This window comes from Peromyscus maniculatus, chromosome 1, assembly GCF_049852395.1.
Source record: "Peromyscus maniculatus bairdii isolate BWxNUB_F1_BW_parent chromosome 1, HU_Pman_BW_mat_3.1, whole genome shotgun sequence".
NCBI lineage: Eukaryota > Metazoa > Chordata > Mammalia > Rodentia > Cricetidae > Peromyscus > Peromyscus maniculatus.
The window spans coordinates 9,459,320-9,478,309 of NC_134852.1; the positions used below are offsets into that span (position 1 = coordinate 9,459,320).

The 18,990-nt window shown below is 38.5% G+C and overlaps 1 protein-coding gene across 1 annotated transcript; it reads left to right on the forward strand.

Moving 5' to 3' along the window:
* The first annotated feature begins 885 nt into the window (after positions 1-885).
* On the forward strand, positions 886-13,634 carry LOC102920102 (killer cell immunoglobulin-like receptor 3DL1). The gene is made up of 5 exons (XM_076563453.1): positions 886-919; positions 8,950-9,234; positions 10,398-10,703; positions 12,392-12,685; positions 13,588-13,634. The coding sequence occupies exons 1-5, from the start codon at positions 886-888 to the stop codon at positions 13,632-13,634; spliced, it is 966 nt and encodes a 321-aa protein (XP_076419568.1).
* Positions 13,635-18,990: the final 5,356 nt, after the last annotated feature.

Genomic DNA, 18,990 nt, shown 5'->3' on the forward strand with positions numbered 1-18,990 from the left:
ATTAAAGCCAGAAATTGTCTTTTTAAGATCTGTGTAACATTGTGTTGAAATTTTGATGTGACTGCATAGATGAGATTCTTTAGATTACTTTTAATAGGTTTGGAATTTTTACTGTGCAATTCCTACTGATACATGAGCATGAGAGATTCTCCACCTTTTGATATTTTTTTTCAGGTTCTAAAAACAAATTTCAAATGCAGCAAAAACGTATTTGCTTTGTTTGTTTGATTTTTTTAAAGTGGAATTTTATTATTCTAAATACCTACATGATTAATTAAGAAACTGAATAACTATGACATAAAACTGGAATAATTCAGTATAATCACTTTGACTGACACATTAGGACTATTCTTACAATATGAAAAATAATTATGGGACATGTTGTATAGAATGCCAGAGGAAACACCGAGTCTTGAATTTAAAAAGCAAAGAGAACACATCAAAAGTTTGAGAACAATAATCAGATTTAACCATTTTGCATAAAGGTGATGGATTCAAGATGCAATTCACTTGTAGTCATGGTAAATACTTCTGCTGAAAAGCTAAAGCCTGAACCATTTCCAAGAAGTTATGATCCACAAAGCCAATGACAAAAGAGATTTTTTAACTTAGTATGAGAACACACAATGTAATCGAAGCACTTGGGAGGCAGATGCTGGTGGGGCTTTGAATGCAAAGCCAACGTAGTTTGGTCTACATGGTGCATTCCAGTATAGCCAGGGCTACAGAGAACCCTGTCACACACACAATTAATGAACGTGGCAACAAGGGTGGATGTTTCTGTTGTTAAGCTTTCCGAGCTGTGGTCAGGCAGACGCCTCAAGCCTCTTACGACACCCAATATGTTTTATTCTGGTCCTGACACTTGTCAGCCAAAGCAGCACCATGCCGTCTGTGCTCCTAAACCTGATCTGTACTGGTGAGTCCTGCTGGGAATAGATGGTGTGGAATAAGAGGGTGGAAATATCATCCTGGGAGACTGAATCTGCCTACAGCAGAAACACTGGCCTCCGTGTTTTATATTACTGCATGAGTTCATCTTAACAAAGTAAGCTCTGATTCTAATGTACAGAGAACAGAGATAGGGATGTCAGATGGCCAGGTTACTGATAATGAAAAATGAGTTCAACATGAGTTTTTTTCTTTCCAGGCCTCCTCCTTGTCCTCAGGACATTGGCACAAGCAGGTGAGTCCATCTTTAAATATTGAGATACTATCCATTGCAATAGATAGGTTTCATTCTAACAGGAGAGCAGGCATCACAGGGTGTTGCTGCTGGCTTCTGTGGGTGACTTGTTGGCGAGCCTTCTGAATTTTGAAATTAGGACTCTGAAACCTGTTCATCAGCTCTCTCCTAGATTGTCCCAGACACAGCTATCGGCTGAGTCAGGCATCAACATATATTGGATAAACTTTTAATTTCTGATTGTTCAACACAGGGTTTCTCTGTATTGCCCTGATTATCCTAGAATTTACTTGGTAGACCAGGATACCCGTGAACTCAGATATTCACCGCTGTCTTTCAAGTGGTGCAATTAAAACACCTAATAACATATGACCAGCCTTTATTTCAGCATGAGGGATTCCACAGATTTTCCTGAGCTTACTGCAAAGAACTCTGTCTGCTACAGGTATTGTGATAAAATTTTATATACTTCATCTCTGAAGGAGAGTGTTGCTGACAATTATAGGCACAGTTTTTCTTTGTTCCACCCAGCTGGTCATCCTGGTCTCCTGTGTCCTGTAGGTGTTCGCTCAGAAGTCTGACATTAGCTGTACTGGAAGTCACTCATGTTCTTTTTCCTCTTTTGTCAATCTGATGTCAGGATCTCTCATGACAGTTATATGCTCTGTGATCTAGATGATTAGATTTGAATTTGTTTCATATCATTTGACCATCTTTTACCTGACAATTTTCAGTTTTCTTCATGTCTCTGGAGTGTTGTACAGTAACTTTTCTAAATAAGTTTTTCTCTCCTTTTTTTCTAAGCTTTGTTTTTCTGTCTTTATGTAAATATTATACAATTTCTTTGTGAATTTCATATAATATTTTAATAATATTCATTCTGCTCCCAAAACTCATTCTAAATGCCACCTCCTTTGTCCCAAGTAAACCTCAATGTTCCTTTACCCTTTCTTGAATTTTTATGATTTGCAATTTGGTATTTGGATGGTTTCAATTTATTTTCATTGTACTTTCATTCAGGTTTTGTATTTCCATGTCAGATCATGTAATGTATGATCTAAGCTCACTCATCTCCTATATTTTAGTCAAGTAAACTCTTGGAATGTTCTATTAACTTTTAATTTTACATTTATTTGGTGAATGTGTGTGAGTGAGTGAATGAGTGAGTGAGTGAGTGAGTGAGTGAGTATGTGTGTACTTGCACCATGCCTCTAGTGTGGTGTAGAGGAAAACCTTCTGAAATCAATTTTCTCTTTTCACCATGTGCATCCTGGCAATGTTTTTCAAGGTGTCAAGCTTGGCAGAAAGAGCCTTTGCCCACTTAGACATCAAGCTGGCCCATATATTCTTCCAATTCAGTAGCTGATTTTTTTTGTCTGTTTGGGTGGTTAACAAAAATTTTATGTTAATGTTGATTTTTTCAAAATTCAAAATATTTTCTACCCAGAGTTTCTTTTTTTCATAGTTAGATTGCATCTCTTTTCTTTTATAAATGATGATTTACTTTGTTAATTTAATATATTGGAGAAAATCATGCATAACTATCCTATGTACATCATTTCCACCCCTTGGAATGTATCCAAGAACTTGACGTACTATAGCATAAGTGCTTGTTCAGTCATGACCTTTTCTGCTCTATTTTCAATAGCCAGGACAAGGATACAACCTGAATGTCCTTCAGCTGATGAATAGATAATGAAATTTTAACACATGTACACTGTGGAATACTGTTCAAAGGTAAATAACAATGAAATTAACATTGACACAGGTAGAACTAGGAAATGTCATACTGACCAAGGTAACCCAGACCCAGAAAAACAAATAGCATATTTTCTCTTTTGTCACTGGATGATAGCTCTAAAGCTGAATCAGTGTGTTTTATTCTCCTAACAATTGACAAGGATTATTTTTTGTTTTTCTCTCATACATTATATCCCTACCACAGTTTCTCCTACATTCATTTCATATTCAGAAAAAAGCAAGGCTCTCTGGGATATTAACAGAACAAAGCACAAAAAGTAACACTAAGCCTAAGCACATAAGCTTGTATCAACATTGGACAAGGAAACCATATAAGAGGAACAGGGTCTAAAGTGTAGGTATACCATTCAGAGACAGGACCAACTCCCAATTCCAGGAGTCCAAGAAGAACACCAAGCTATACATCTATAACACATATGCAGAGTGACTATCGTAAACCCATACAGGTTCCCTGATGAACTCTTCAGTCTCTGTAACTGAAGGCCATGACCCATTCTACTTGAATCCTTGGGTCATGTTCTGGTGATGCCTTTGACCTCTTTGACTCCTACAATTCTTCCTTCGACCTCTTATTTGAGGTTCCTGGAGCACTGCCTAATGTTTAGATGTGGGTCTCTGCATCTGCTCCCATATCTGTTGATATCTCTGGTTTGATGCTGAGGTTTTTGATCCACTTAGACTTTAGTTTTGAAGGGTAATAGATATCCATCCATTTGCATTCTTCTGCATGTAGACATCCAGTTAGACCATTTGTTGAAGATGCTTTCTTTTTTCCATTGTATATTTCTGTCTTCTTTATCAAAAATCAGGTGTTCATAGATTTACAGATTGACATTTTGGGTCTTCAATTGATCAACCTCTATTTCTTTTCTTTTCTTTTTTTTTTAAGTCAGTGTTTATCTGCGTAGTTTTGGTGCCAAATTACGTACATACAGAGAAAGTGGGCAGCCTTGTGTTTTTCCTGATTTTAGTGGAATTGCTTTTAATTTCCTTCCTTTTAATTTGAGGTTGTCTAAAGGCCTTCTTGATATTGCTTTTGTTATACTTAAGTATATTCCTTGTATCCCTGGTATCCCTTTATCATGTAGCTATGTTAGATTAATTTCAAAGTCTTTTTTAACACTAATAAGAAAGTTATGTGGATTTTTTGCAGAATTGTATGGTGGATTACATTGACAGATTTTCATATATTGAAACACCCATACATCTCTGTGATGGAGACTTCTTGATCACTGAGGATGATCTTTTTGATATGTTCTTGAATGCATTTTGCTAGTATTTAATGGAATATTTTTGCATCAATGCTCATGAGGGAGATTGGCCTGTAATTATATTTTTATTGAATCTTGGTATGGTTTGGGTATCAGAATGACTATGCTTTCATAAAATGAAGCAGTGTTACTTCTGTTTCTAAAATTAATTTAAGGAATATTGGCATTAGTTCTTCTTAAGTCTGGAAGAAATTTTTCACTAGAATCTACTGACTCTGTACTTTTTTCGGGGGAAACTTTTATGGAGAACTTCTGTTTCCTTAGGGGTTATAGGGCTATGTATATTGTTTACCAGACCTTTATTTTACTTTGGAAAGTGGTAAATAATCAGAAAATTATTCATTTCTTTTAGATTTTTCAATTTTGTGGATTATAGGTTCTTAATGTGTGCCCTAATGATGCCTTTGTTATCTTAGATGTCTGTTGCTATGTCCCACATTTCATTTCCGATTTTGTTAATTTGTATATTCTCTGCCTGCCTTTTAGTTAGTTTGGATTAGGTGGTGTAGCTGAAAGGTTTCCCCAGCCCAGCCTCATGGACACCACAGGCGCTTATAAAATAATCACTTAAACTCAGCCCATTTCTATAATCTTTTTGTCACCATGTGCTCTGTGACTTTACATGTGTGCCATTACATGCTGCTTGCCGGACTGCAAGCTGTCATCTCCTGACTCAGCTTTCCTCTTATCAGGATTTCCCTCCCTGCTTATTCCACCTATATTTCCACCTGGCTACTGGCCAATCAGCACTTTATTTATCAACCAATCAGAGCAACACACATTCACAGCATACAGAACATCCCACAGCAAGGTGGTGTTCATTCTGTTGATTTTCTCAAGAAGGAACTATTCATTTTACTGATTCTTTACATTATTGTCTTTGTTTCTCTTTTGTTGATTTCAGCCCTCAGTTAGATTATTTCCTGCTGTCTTGGATGTGTTTGCTATTTTTTGTTCGAGAACTTTCAGGCGTGTGGTTAAGTTGCTAATATGAGATCTCTTTAATTTATATATGTAGGCACTTAAAGTTATGAACTTTTCTCTTAGTATTGTTCTCATTGTGTCCCATTGGTTTGGGTACATTGTGTATTAATTTTCATTGAACTGTGTAATGTTTTTCATTTCTTTCTTACCTTGATCTTGACCCAGTTTACATTCAGTATAGGGTTCTTAACTTTCTATGAGTTTGTAGACTTTCTTTTGTTTCTGTTTCCTAGAATTCCTGCTTCAATCTGTAGTGGTCTGATATAATACAGAGGTTATTTCAATTTTCTTGTATCTGTAGAAACTTGTTCTGTGAAAAGAGTATGTGGTCAATTTTTGAAAAAAAATCATGATGTGCTGAGAAGAAGGTATATGTTTTAGCATTTGGGTCATATGTGATGTAGACAGCTATTATGTTCATTTGGGACATCATATCTGTTAGCTCCAGTATTTCTCTGTTTAGTTTCTTCCAATAAGGCCAAAGGAACCCCAACAAGGCCATTCCTCCTAATGTCCCACTCCCTTTCAGGTCATTGCCTTTCAAATCACCACAGAAGACTGTTTAGTTAGATATTAGAATGGCTAACACAACCTGCTTCTTATATCACTTTGCTTAGAATTTCTTTGACCAGTGCTTTATTTTGAGATATTGAGATGATGTTTACCTTTGATATTAGTGGTGTTTCTTGTATGCAACAGAAGGTTGGGTCCTGTTTTCACAACATTTTCATAGTCTGGATCTCTTTATTGAAGAATTATGTCCATTGATACCAAAAATAGTAATGACTGATGATTGTTAACTCCTATTATTTTGGTGGTGGTAGTGGTACTCTCTCTCTCTCTCTCTCTCTCTCTCTCTCTCTCTCTCTCTCTCTCTCTCTCTCTCTGTGTGTGTGTGGGGGGGGGGCTGTGGTTGGCAAGTATATTAACATACATGTTCTTCCATTATTTGTCTTTCCTAGTATGAAATTATTATTTCCTGTTTTTACATGGGTGTAGTTAAAGTTATTGGGATGAAGATGTCTTTCTAGGATTTTTGTTGGGCTGGATCTTGAGATAGATATTGTTTGAATTTGACTTTATCATGGAATATGTTGCTTTTCCCATACATGGTGATTGAAATTTTTGCTGGATGGTGGGACAAGAACGGTGGTGACATAATGAGTCTTGTGAAACTAAACCTACTGAGTTAGATAGCTACATGTGGTGGAGGGCAGCCTATCTGCTCTTCATGCTGGTGGGGACTTCACCTGTTCTTCTGACGGTTCTGGCCTTTCCATGAGCAACAGATATCTGCCCATGTTTTGGTGGTGGTTTCTTATACTTCTGAAAATTAATTAAAAACACTCTGGGAATTATTCATCATGAGGTTTATAGGTCTTCCTTTTTTTTTTTTTTTTTTTTGGTTTTTCGAGACAGGGTTTCTCTGTGTAGTTTTGCGCCTTTCCTGGAACTCACTTGGTAGTCCAGGCTGGCCTCGAACTCACAGAGATCCGCCTGGCTCTGCCTCCCGAGTGCTGGGATTAAAGGCGAGCGCCACCACCGCCCGGCTAGGTCTTCCTTTTTTGTGTTTACTTCTTGAGTCTCAACATTGTTCTCTGTAGTGTTTTACGTCTCTGATTTTAATTCTTATGCTCTTACACCTGGGTGCCTGTGCACTCATAATAATGAACTCCTCTGCCATGTACAGAAACTCAGTGTTGCTAAATAGACCTTTACTATTTAGTATAACTGGTGATAGTAGTCAGGTCAACTTGTTGTAACCCTGGATTGACTGACTTTGGTGTCAGTTTCTATACTTGGGCTGGGTACCTTCCTGTATTTTGAGATCAGATGCTGTTCCTGGATGTACTCCCTGGTGCTTTAAGAGGCCTGAAAACACTCTGCAATAAGGAACAGTCTCTGGCTAGGGTCTATGATGGCTGCTGGGTGGCCAGTGTTGCAAGATGTCCACCAGATCTGTGTGGTAGTATACCTTGGAGTCTACATAGTCGTGAAAACAGAGAGTAGCTGTTGTCTCATTCCTCAGGATACAGATAAATGAACAAGATTCATGGGCTGGCCATTATGAGTCCAAATCCATTCTAAATACAAATAAACAAGTTGCTGAGCTATACTAGACTCCCTATATTTCACATAAAAGGAGCCTCAAATGATGGAGGAAGTATCTATCAGCCACTAATTTGTCACATTTAGTATAGAAAAAATGAGCCTGTATAAACTCTGTGAATGAAAATTTTTACAAAAGTACATAACGGGCAAAGTAGTTCAAAAGACTCATTCCTCATCGTTGTTCTAGATCTTCTCAATTCTGTGGTCCTGGGAGCTATTTCTCCATCATCGATGAGTTTTGGAATATTCATGATATAATTCTCATGTGAACATTGTTAGATTTCTAGAGTTGGTGAATCAGGAAATAACATTTTCTGCTCACTTGGTGGCATCAATTGTGTTCTATCATCTCAATCACACTAACATTTCCTTCTATACTTCAGGTGTAATTTCTTCTTAATTTATAATATTTTCATGATGAAATTTACTTCATGATTCCAAACTCAAAATTCTCAGGCCGGGCGGTGGTGGTGCATGCCTTTAATCCCAGCACTCGGGAGGCAGAGCCAGGCAGATCTCTGTGAGTTCGAGGCCAGCCTGGGCTACCAAGTGAATTCCAGGAAAGGCGCAAAGCTACACAGAGAAACTCTGTCTCGAAAAACCAAAAAAAAAAAAAATTCTCAGTTAGAATATCTTAACATGACAGATATATCATATATATGGAAGGTTCGATGACACAGTCTTTGTCTTAGGGTTTCTATTGTTGTGAAGAGACACCATCACCATGGAAAATCTAATAAAAGGAAACATCTGATTGGGGCTGACTTACAGTTTAGAGTTTTAGTCCATTAAAATCATGGTAGAAAACCTAGCAGTGCATAGGTAATCAAGATGATGATGCTAGAGAAGGAGCAGAGATTTCTTCATTTTGATCCACTGGCAGCAGACTGAGACTGTGTTTCACACTGTTAATAGCTTGAGCATAAGAGTCCACAAAACGTGCCTCCACAGTGACACACTTCCTCCAACAAGGCCACACCTACTCCAATGAGGCCATACCTCTTATTAGCGATATTCCCTATGTGCCATACAATTAAACAGATGAGTCTATGTGGACCATAACTATTCTAAAAACCACAGTCTCTTACACTCATCACTTCAAAATGACCCTATTGTGTACAACACATACAAACTGACTCATGAAAGAAATCCATGGCAGAGCAATCAGTGACTGCACCAAAGCATAACTCTATGAGTCTCTGGGTTTACTAAGTTACTGATAGCAGTGTGGATGAGGGGTTACTCATAGAAGCAAGGGGGACTCAAATCCTACGTAAAGCACACCCCAATATGAGTGATTATCATGAAGCCAAAACCCTGGCGCTCAGTGCACAACTTGCAGGCAGCCCAACAAGTCTTAGACATTAGCACTCAGAGCTCAGCTGGTCCAGGGTCTCACTCTTTCTATAGAGCTGGGAAGGGCCACCGATCAATTTTGAATGTTTCACCTCTCCATGACAGAGACAGTTTGTTTACATTCTGAATCTCCTGAATATTTCAGCCTCTTACATTGAAGCAGGAATGTTTCAATTCAGAGAAAACTGTTATACTAAGGACCCCAAAGAAGAGAAAATTGGAGACTCAGCTCTCAGGGATGAAGGAGCATCATTATTTTCTCTGTGTATCCCTCTGCAGGAAGTCATGACAAGCCTTCACTCTCTGCCTGGCCAAGCCATATTGTTCCTTTGGGACAGCATGTGGAACTTCAATGTGACTCTCATCATAACTATTATGCATTCAGGTTGTACAAAGAACATGGTAATCCTATCCCTCAGATCCAGGGAAGACCATTACAGAAGAAATTTGCCTTGAATCCTGTGACATCAGCACATGCAGGGACATACAGATGCCATGGTTTTGATTCTTATTACCCTTTTAAAATTTTAGCAATAAGTGACCCTGTGGAGATCATAATTTCAGGTTAGAAATGATGTTTTGAGTTCCTTTCATTTCCCCAAATCTCCCAACCCTGGAATTTTCAGAAACAGTGTTAGTAAGAGTTTTGGACTTACAAAAGGCATATTCAACACAGAAAATATATACTGTTCTGGGCATTATAAGACATACAAGGTCATGCATTTTTCTAGTCCCTAAGGCTTCCTGTGTGTTAAATAAGTTAAGGAAAAATTGGGCTGGAAGATGGAACTCAGATCTTAACAAGTTGATATCAGGATGCAAGAATATCCTGAATTATTTCAGGTCTGTGGACCTACAAATGTTGGTATAACAAAATAGGGAAAAATCCATTTGTGGGAAAAAAACATCATGAGGGAGACACTGTGTCCCAAACTCTGAACATGGAGGAAGGGTCCAAGTGCCAAGGAATGCATGAGGCCCTAGAAGTTGGAGGGCAAAAATTGGATACGTTCCTAGTGATTTCCGGAGTTACTATCCCTGAAGAAACCTGATTTGTGCCATTTGGGCTTTTCAGAATTCTGATCTCCACAATACTTGTATACATTTTAAGAATGAAAATTGTGGTAATTTGTTATGTTAGCAATTGGAAAATAATATAGGAACTCAAGTCAAGAGCAAATTTAGAAGCATGGAAAGGATGCTCTTAGAGCACTAAAGTCAGGAAGCTACTTCATCAACGTGTTTGGGAGGAGAATCAAAAACAATGCTTTTGATTCTGGATCAGGAATGCCTTATAGCAATTTGAACCATGCATACAGCTAGAAGTGTTTCCCTGATAACCATGTTCAATACTAATCCCTTCATTCTGCCAAGGATTATACTCTATCGAAAGTTGCATAGAAAGGACACATAGAGCAGCCTGGTGTGAAAATTGCCATGTTTCCTACACTTTCCAGTCTTAGAAAAAGACAATAGGGCCTACAGAAAAAAAGGGTTGAAAAGACACATTCTTGCAACAAGCCAGTGGGAAAATATTGTGATAATCCTAGAGTCAGATAAATAGGAAATGGACTCAGGAGGATAGAGAAGTCTGTGTCTAGAGTTGAAATAGACAAGAACAAGTGCCCTGGAGCACTAACAGGGAGCACAGACCAATTGAGGGAGAACCATAGATCTTAAAGGACACACAGATTTTGATCAGGTTCATACAATTTCTTTATTCTTAGGAATCTACAAGAAGCCTTTCCTTTTGGCCTTACAACCTCTCCTGGTGAATTTAGGAGAGAAGGTGACACTGGAGTGTCGATCAGAGATTATGTTTGACACCTTCATTTTGACTTCACATAAAAAAGGAACAATCAAGGACTCTTTAAAGCTTTTTGCAGAACATCATCTTGGGGGTTCCCAGGCAAACTTCTCAATAGGTCCTGTGACACCTGACCATGCTGGAACTTACAAATGCTACGGTTCTTACAATCACTCACCATATGACTGGTCATACTCTAGTGACCCCATTGATATAAAGATCACAGGTAAGAGGGTGCATACACACTTTTCATTCTCTTTGTGATGCAGAAAAATATTCTCCACACTAAAAGCTGTGGGAGGCCACAAGAAAATGAGTGTGGGAAATTTACATAAAGGCAACCTTGTTGAGTAATTTACTGATATAGACAATGAAAAGTAATATATAAGAGCAGACCCTTGATTATAACATGAAGCATAGATACAGGAAGGAGCAAAGGAGTCAATTGGAAAATAATATAGGAACTCAATTCAAGAGCAAATTTAGAAGCATGGAAGGGATGCTCTAAGAGCAGTAAAGTCAGGATGCTAATTCATCAACATGTTTGAGAGGAAACAATGCTTTTGATTCTGGATCAGGAATGCCTTATAGCAATTTGAACCTTGCATAAGGCTAGAAGTGCTTTAATGAAACACTTGTTACTAATGAATCCTTATGCCTTCACACAGATGGAAACCCAGAAAGGACTATGAATTAGTAAACATGGAATGTGTGCTAAGAGAAAAACTACAAAAAGACAGAAGCCTGAATGGAAACTTTGAAAGTAGAGATGGAAAAATTATAGCAGATGTGAAATATGCCAAAACACAGATTGTCAGACACATGATATGCCTGGCTCTCTTGGTAGAAGTCTTATAAAGGTAGAAGCAAAAACCAAATTCTGAACTAAGTAGATGACAGATCACACTTGAGCAGTACACATACTAAGAGTAACAAGAGAGGGAACATCACCATGGCCATTGTTTAAGAGAAATATAGATATTTATGAAATATTCTGTACTTTGAAAAGAGAGACTAATTAACACAGATGTGTAAACAGACACAAGACCTACAAAGAAAAATAGAATGATATTAGATTCTATATTTTTGTCATATATAGGATGACAAAGTTATAGGTCAAGAAATTAGCAAGTGACCATGAGAAGAAAAGTTTAATAGAGAGGGGTGGGAAATAAATGAAAGACATATGACATGGAGGAGGAAATGAGGGGAGTAACAGATCAGCAATGCTGTACAAGGAATGGAAGAGGGAGAAAAATGAACAAAAGGAGGTGTATGAGGATGTCATAATGAAGATTCTTACTTGGTATGCTAATTAAAACAAAATCATGAGTAAATCTAATTGAGCCCATTGACTTGCAAAACAACTGGAAAAATTGAAATATAGAGACCAATTAGTAAAATGAATGTGATTATTGAAGTAGAAGGGCAATAAAGAATACTAGCCTTAATATGGTTAATATTATACATCTATAATTATATATGTGACAATAATTTTTAAAACACTATATGATATACAGTTCAATATCAAAACTTAAAACAAGCATAAAAATATATTATGAATGCATATAAATATTTCATTATGAAGGTTATTGCTAGATAAAATTAATTATGCTCACAAAAACAAACTTTAAAAGACAGATGGAATGAACCCATGCAAATAGAGGTAGAAAGTGTCATTAAGCAAAAATTGGAAAAAATAGCCTATGACAAAGTGAGGTCATAGGTTAAAGATGGTAACATAGAAATAAAGGGAGAGAAGGAGAGAAAGAGAGGAGAGGAGAAAGGGAGAAATAGAGAGAAGGGAGATGGTATGAGGAAGAGAAATCAAATAAATAGATGCATGTAGAGGGAACACTGAGGAGTGAATGAACACTGGTAACTATCTAACTGTCTCTGCCTCTTTTCTTCCAGGTTTATACAAGAAACCTTCTCTGTCAGCCCTGATGGGTCCTGTGGTAATGTCAGGAGAGAACATGACCTTGTCCTGTGTCTCTGACCTTCAGTTTGACATGTTCCATTTGTCCAGGGAAGGGGTACCCAAGGGACATGGGCTGCCTTCAGTGCAGAACAACAATGGGACATTCCAGGCGGATTTCCTTCTTGGTCCTGTGGTCCAGGCAGGGAACTATAGATGCTATGGCTCTTTCAGGAACACTTCCCATTTGTGGTCATCCCCAAGTGATGCCTTATACCTTCCTGTCACAGGTTAGAGAACTTCATATATATCTCATATCTTGTGACTAATGAAATCCTGAAGCCATGTCTCAGAATCCTCCAATTGATAATAGAGAGAATGTAGCACTGGGAGCTACAGGGAAGGACTGCTGTGAGTGCTAACGTCCCTGGTGTGTGTGTGTGTGTGTGTGTGTGTGTGTGTGTGTGTGTGTGTGTGTGTGTGTTCCATTTATATATGTGTGTATACATATGTGATATGTATATATGCACATGTATGTATATATGTGCGTATATATGAAATGTGTACATATACATGTGAATATGCATATCTCTAGACATATGAATAACAATAATTTTCAATGCAAAAGAGGCTATCAATTTAAGAGTGGTGTGGGGATGAGAAAGCTTGGAGGAAGGGTTGCTGGGAGGAACTGGAGAGAAGAAAGGGAGGGGGAAGGGAAAGAATTATATTTAAACTGAAAACCTTTCGTAAAAACAAACATGGAATTTGGGACTTGATAACAGAATACAAAGTAACATACAGGAGTCTCCCCAAAACTCCTTATATGAATTTGCAACCACACTGGGATGTCTATGTATACAGGCAGATATAAAAGTGGGTCAGGATAGACTCATTAAGTCTGTCATATCAGTTTGGGTAGAGCAGAGATGGAACAGCCCTCCCGACCTCTTGCTCACATAGATCTTCCCACAGCATTCCTATGAATCATCAAAACTTGAAATCCAAAGAGAGAGCCAACACCCAGAAGCAATCCACTAAATGTCATCCTATAACTCTACAGGCTCAGCACTAAGAGGTGGAGTGGGTGGTGGTCACTGTCCAAATTTAAAAAACTTTCTTTAAGGGGAAGGCAGACAGCCTCTGATGAACTTTCTCCCTCTCCTGTCCCCTTCTCTAGTTAACTCAACAAGAAATTGCACTTCATGCACAGAAGCAGACTCCAAAACTAGTGAGTAACTGATTCCTCTTCTATTGTGGAAGCTTAGGGACAAAATGCTCTTTGGTTTATTTCTATTTCAACTCCCATCTTGCTCTGTATTCTTGTCATCATCCTCTCCTCTCTCTGATTCTTGAACTCTTCAACATTTGATGTTATTTAGGAGCAGTATGGGAAATTTAATGACTATTCATCTCTAATTTCTGTACCTGAGACCTTGGTGAGTGAAAAGGAGAGTAAATTTTCTCCCTTCCCAGGATCAATGAAGTTCTCATTCTAGCTCTGTTCCTCCTGGAGAGGAGGTGATGAGGCCTGAAGAAGGAAACAAGTGAGCAGAAGGGAGGATTTTATATAAAAATAACACTTCTGACAGAGTAGTCTTGACTTCCCTTTTTCCCTACAAGAGAATTCAATGTCTAGTTCAAGGTGTTGTAGAAGCAGAAGTTGCAAAGCAGCTTAGCTGAGCACTGGTGTCAATCTCAGATGGAGAAACTGAACACGTGATTTACACATAGGGTCCTGCAGATTTCTGCCAACGGCATAATGCAAATATATCACTGGATGTGTATAGATGTAACCAACTGTCTTATTAAATAAGAAACACAGAACCAATGTAAAAGAGAAAGCCAAGAGGTCAGAGCTCAGAGCTAAAATCTTACCCTTCCTCCTGCATTGGTCCTAATTCTCCAAAAGAGAGCTACTTCCTGTGTGTATGTCTTTAAATAGTCTTTCTGTTCTGCCTTCTCACTGGTTGTAAACCCAACACATGACTGCCTCATCACTGCCTGTAAGTACAGCCTTCAGGTCTTAAAGGTGCATGTCTCCAATGCTGGCTGTATCCCTGAACACACAGAGATCTATGGGATTAAAGGCATGTGCCACCACCACCATGCTCTTGCTATGTCTCTAATAGCTCTGACCCATGAGCAACTTTATTTATTAACATACAATTAAAATCACATTTCAGTACAAATAAAATACCACCATAGATGTGTAGCTTTCTGCTGGGCCATAGTCAATTTACGAGTAACAAGGATCCTAAAACTGACTCTCCTCTGAATAGTTATCAGTTGTCTATACTACCTTGGCTAGTGGGAGGATTTTATGACCACCTCCAGTCCCCATGCTAGGATTTTCTCTAGTGTGAGCATGCACAGGTCTTGGGCAAGCAGTCATAACCTCTTGTGGAGTTCATATATGTGTCTGCCCTACTGTGTCCAGAGACACTTTCCTGTAGTTATTCATATATATGTATATATGTACATATGTGTGTATTCATATATGTGTGTGTGTTATATTAAAATGCAATACTCAGTGAGATATATATGCATATATATATAAACATTACACTATATCAATATATAAACACTATAACACATACAAAAATAATAATCAAAGAAAAAGAGAATATCAACTTAAGAGTGTTGGGTGATATCGAAACTTGGAGTAAGGATACCTGGGAAGTGCTGGGAAGATGCCAGGGAGAGTGAAGGGATATATCAAATAAAATCTTTTAAAATAAAAACAGATGAAGTTTGAGTAAGGATATCAGATTACAAAATAATAGACCAGGATCATCCCAAACAGTCCTGATCTTGCTTGGCCAGACACAACAGGACATCTTATGTACATACAGATACAGAAACGGTCACGAAAGATTCATAATGAATAACATTGGGATGAGTTGGGTAGAGCAGAGATGGAGCATCCCTCCTGATATCTCTATCACATAGATCTCTCCACAGTATTCCTATTGTCTCATCACAACTTGAAATCCAAGGACAGAGTGCCATCCTCTAAGCAAACCATACGAAGGCCTCCTATGACACTGACACTCAGAACTGAAGGTAAAGTGGGTGCTAGTCACTGACCAACCTGAAAGGACTTTCCAAAGAAGGAAGACAGCAACATTGACTGTCTCTCTCTCTCTCTCTCTCTCTCTCTCTCTCTCTCTCTCTCTCTCTCTCTCTCTCTCTCTTGTTCCCATTATATTGTAAACTCATCCAGAAATTGTTCTTCCTGCAGAGAACGAGACTCCAAAACTAGTGAGTAAATTATTCTTTTTATGTAAAACTGTAGGTAAACAAATCTCTTGGGACCATGTGCTGTGTCAGCTGCCTCACAGCTCTGTAAAGTGTGCCCAGTCATTTCTCATCTCTGACTCTCAACCTCGGCAAAATCAGAAATTATTCACTGGCACCATGGGATCCATGGGGACTCTTAATCCCTTATGTCTTCACCTGAGTCCCCTGTAAGTGAACAGAAGGGGAAATTTGTCTCTCTTCTAAATAAAAGTGAAGTTATAATTCCTCTCCATAGTTCAGAAGAGGGATGATCTGCTCTGAAAAAGGTAGGAAGCAAGCAGAACATTACTACCTCCCAGAGAGGAGGTGATGAGGACTGAAGAAGGAAACAAGTGAGCAAAAGGGAGGATTTTATATAAAAATACTACTTCTGGACAGAATAGCCTTGACTTCACTTTTTCCCTTTGAGAGAAGTTAATGTTGGTTCAGTGGTGTTGTAGATATATTAATTCCACAGGAGATTCAATGTACACTGATATGAATCTCAGTGAAGACACTGAACATGTGACCTTTACATTGTGTCCTGCCATTTTTCTGTCAGTGGCATAGGAGTGATGAGATGGAAAATTATGTATAAGTCACATGAAATAGAATTACTTACAAGTAAGTTTTAAGAGATAAAAATTGATGTTTCAAGTTATTGGAGTCTATCGTTCAAGGAATTTTGTGAATGACAATGCATTGCATCAATACTTTCCTTCTGCACAGTGCTTCATGGAAGATGAAAGACAGCCCATTTTGGATTTTATACACTGAAGCCATAGGAACATACAGCTAAACTATATGGCATTTGTAGTGTAGGCAGAAACAGAGCACAGGATATTCTGGAAGGTTCCTCCTTACCTCCATTCATACCATATAGAGCACCTGTTATATTTATTCTTAGAATTTCATGTGAGATAATGCACAACACATAGTCATAGCACATATGCCAACTAAATCGCTATTTCTTATTACTTGATTTGCATGAGTTTTTTGAGAATTTCAACCAATAGGCTTTAATCATATACACCCCCTTACTCAAATCCTCCTGGACCTACCCAACCCAGCTGTTATCTCTTTTGTCCATGAAGTTCAATTCGTGATGTCCATATATTCATGAAAGTGTGACCTCTCACTGGAGCATGGTCCACTTCACTTGTCACAACTCTCTTGAAACTGACTCTCCCAACAGCTATCATTTGGTTATAGCCCCTTGTCTAAGGGTGGGACTTCATGTCCACAGCCTCAGTGCATGCTAGGGTTTGGTCTACCTTGCACATGTACTGTTCTTGTGCATGCTGTCACATCTGCATTTGAATTCATATGTGCAACTTCCTTCTTGTGTCCAGTGGATACTATTTCTTTTTAATTATCATAAACCTCATTCAGTCATTTTTGGTCCAACATTTTCACAATTAAGACTGGTCATTTGTAGACTTAGATGTCATGTAAATGTCATATTTAGCGCCAAGCATTCCACAGTCCTTTATGCTCTGCACTGTGGTGACATTTTGTTCCCCAAATATTGTGCACCCTAATAAACTCATCTGGGGTCAGAGAAAGGAACAGCCACTAGATACAGAGGCCAGAAAATGGTGGCACACATACCTTTAATCCTGGCATTCTGGAGGCAGGGATCTGACTGGATCTCTGTGAGTTCAAGGCCACACTGGAAACAGACAGGAGTGGTAACAGCTTTTAATCCCAGGAAGTGATGGCAGAAAGCAGAAAGGCATATAAGGCGTGAGGACCAGGAACTAGAGCTGGTTAAGCTTGTAGGCTTTGAGCAGCAGTTCAGCTGAGATTCATTTGGATAAGGACTCAGAAACTTCCAGTCTGAGGAAACGAGATCAGCTGAGGAATTGGCGAGGTGAGGAAGCTGTGGCTTGTTCTGCTTCTCTGATCTTCCAGCGTTCACCCCAATACCTGACTCCAGGTTTGTTTTTTTATTAATAAGATTATTTAAGATTCATGTTGCACTGCACTTTGGCTATTGTGGGTACCTGTATTGATCACCATATATTGCAAATATAAACTTCCCTGCTGAGGTTTGAGAGATGCATTAAAAGAGGGATTCAAAGCGAAGTCATAGGAGCCAGTTTAATACTGTGTGCATTTAGCAGAATGAGAATAGTAGTGTCTTCATCAAGAATCTTGTCCTAAAGATTAATAATATATCATTTATCCATCTATCAATAAATGTTAGTCAACCTATTACAGGGATCTTATGATTGTCATCACATTTATTGCATTCATATGTTCCATCAGATAATCATGGGCTCCTGTATATTCTGATTAGACTGTCATTCTACATGATGGTATTCTTGCTCATTTTCCTCATCCATTCTTGGTGCCATGCAAAAAGGAATGTATATGAAGAAGGCAGTGAGTGTCATCTGAGTAACATGAGAAACTGAACCTGGAGGAATACAGGTGTGTGATCTTCATTTACTTGGCCTAGGACAGGGACACTGATGTGGGTCTTTGCAGAGAGAACAGCTGAGCCCTTGTTCTTTCCATCAGCTCTCAGAGCAGTGACTAATTCTCCACTGTATATTCACATTCAAAGCAGACTAATATCTAGAAGAAGGTTTTATGAAAGAGAGAGCACTAAAGAGAGAACTAGGAGCAGAGAGGAAGAAAGAGATGGGGCTGGAACATAGAGATACAGAACGTCTGGTTCTCATGTGTGGGAGAAGAGAAACCTTGGGTTTTACCATATCTCTCATTAATAAATTGGTATTTGAAGTGAGCATGCACAGTGCTTTCTTAGGTGTTATTAATTACTCCTCTCCTCTAAAAATGCAGCTTCAATGACCAAGGGTCTGAAGTGAAAAGAATTTGGAAGAGATAGGTCCTCATGAACTCACACTTTCCCATGGAGGATGTCCTACATACCCTCATACTGCACAAGAATATGTTCATATAAAAGCACTCAACATTTGCCTCTTTTTAGGACCCTGAAGGAAAATAAATGCAGAATGTGACATGCACAGAATTTGATCAGTGGATCTTCAAACAGCAATTTATCAGGACCAGCTCCTCACAGCTCAAGAAAGCCTCCACATGTATCAGGGTGTGCATGGGAGTTATGAAATGACAAGCTGAGATGATAGATTGTTGGTACCCTATGAGTACTCAAAGAAAGATATCAGGAATTCTTCTGTAAAGATCACAGCCCTTTTGGAAGCAAAAAATGAATAGACACAGTGAAACAATTGCTGAAATCAAAGGATAGAATTCTCTAACTTTGGTGCCATCTGTCATTGTTCTGAAATGGATCTGAATGTGGATTTCCTACACTTAAAAT

What these genes read in the sequence shown, in the direction of transcription:
- LOC102920102 (XM_076563453.1), top strand. Translation starts at nt 886, where the DNA reads ATGCCGTCTGTGCTCCTAAACCTGATCTGTACTG. An exon ending in CCTAAACCTGATCTGTACTG is followed by an intron (nt 920 to 8,949) that starts GTGAGTCCTGCT and finishes ATCCCTCTGCAG; the next exon opens with GAAGTCATGACAAGCCTTCA. An exon ending in CTTATACCTTCCTGTCACAG is followed by an intron (nt 12,686 to 13,587) that starts GTTAGAGAACTT and finishes TTAACTCAACAA; the next exon opens with GAAATTGCACTTCATGCACA.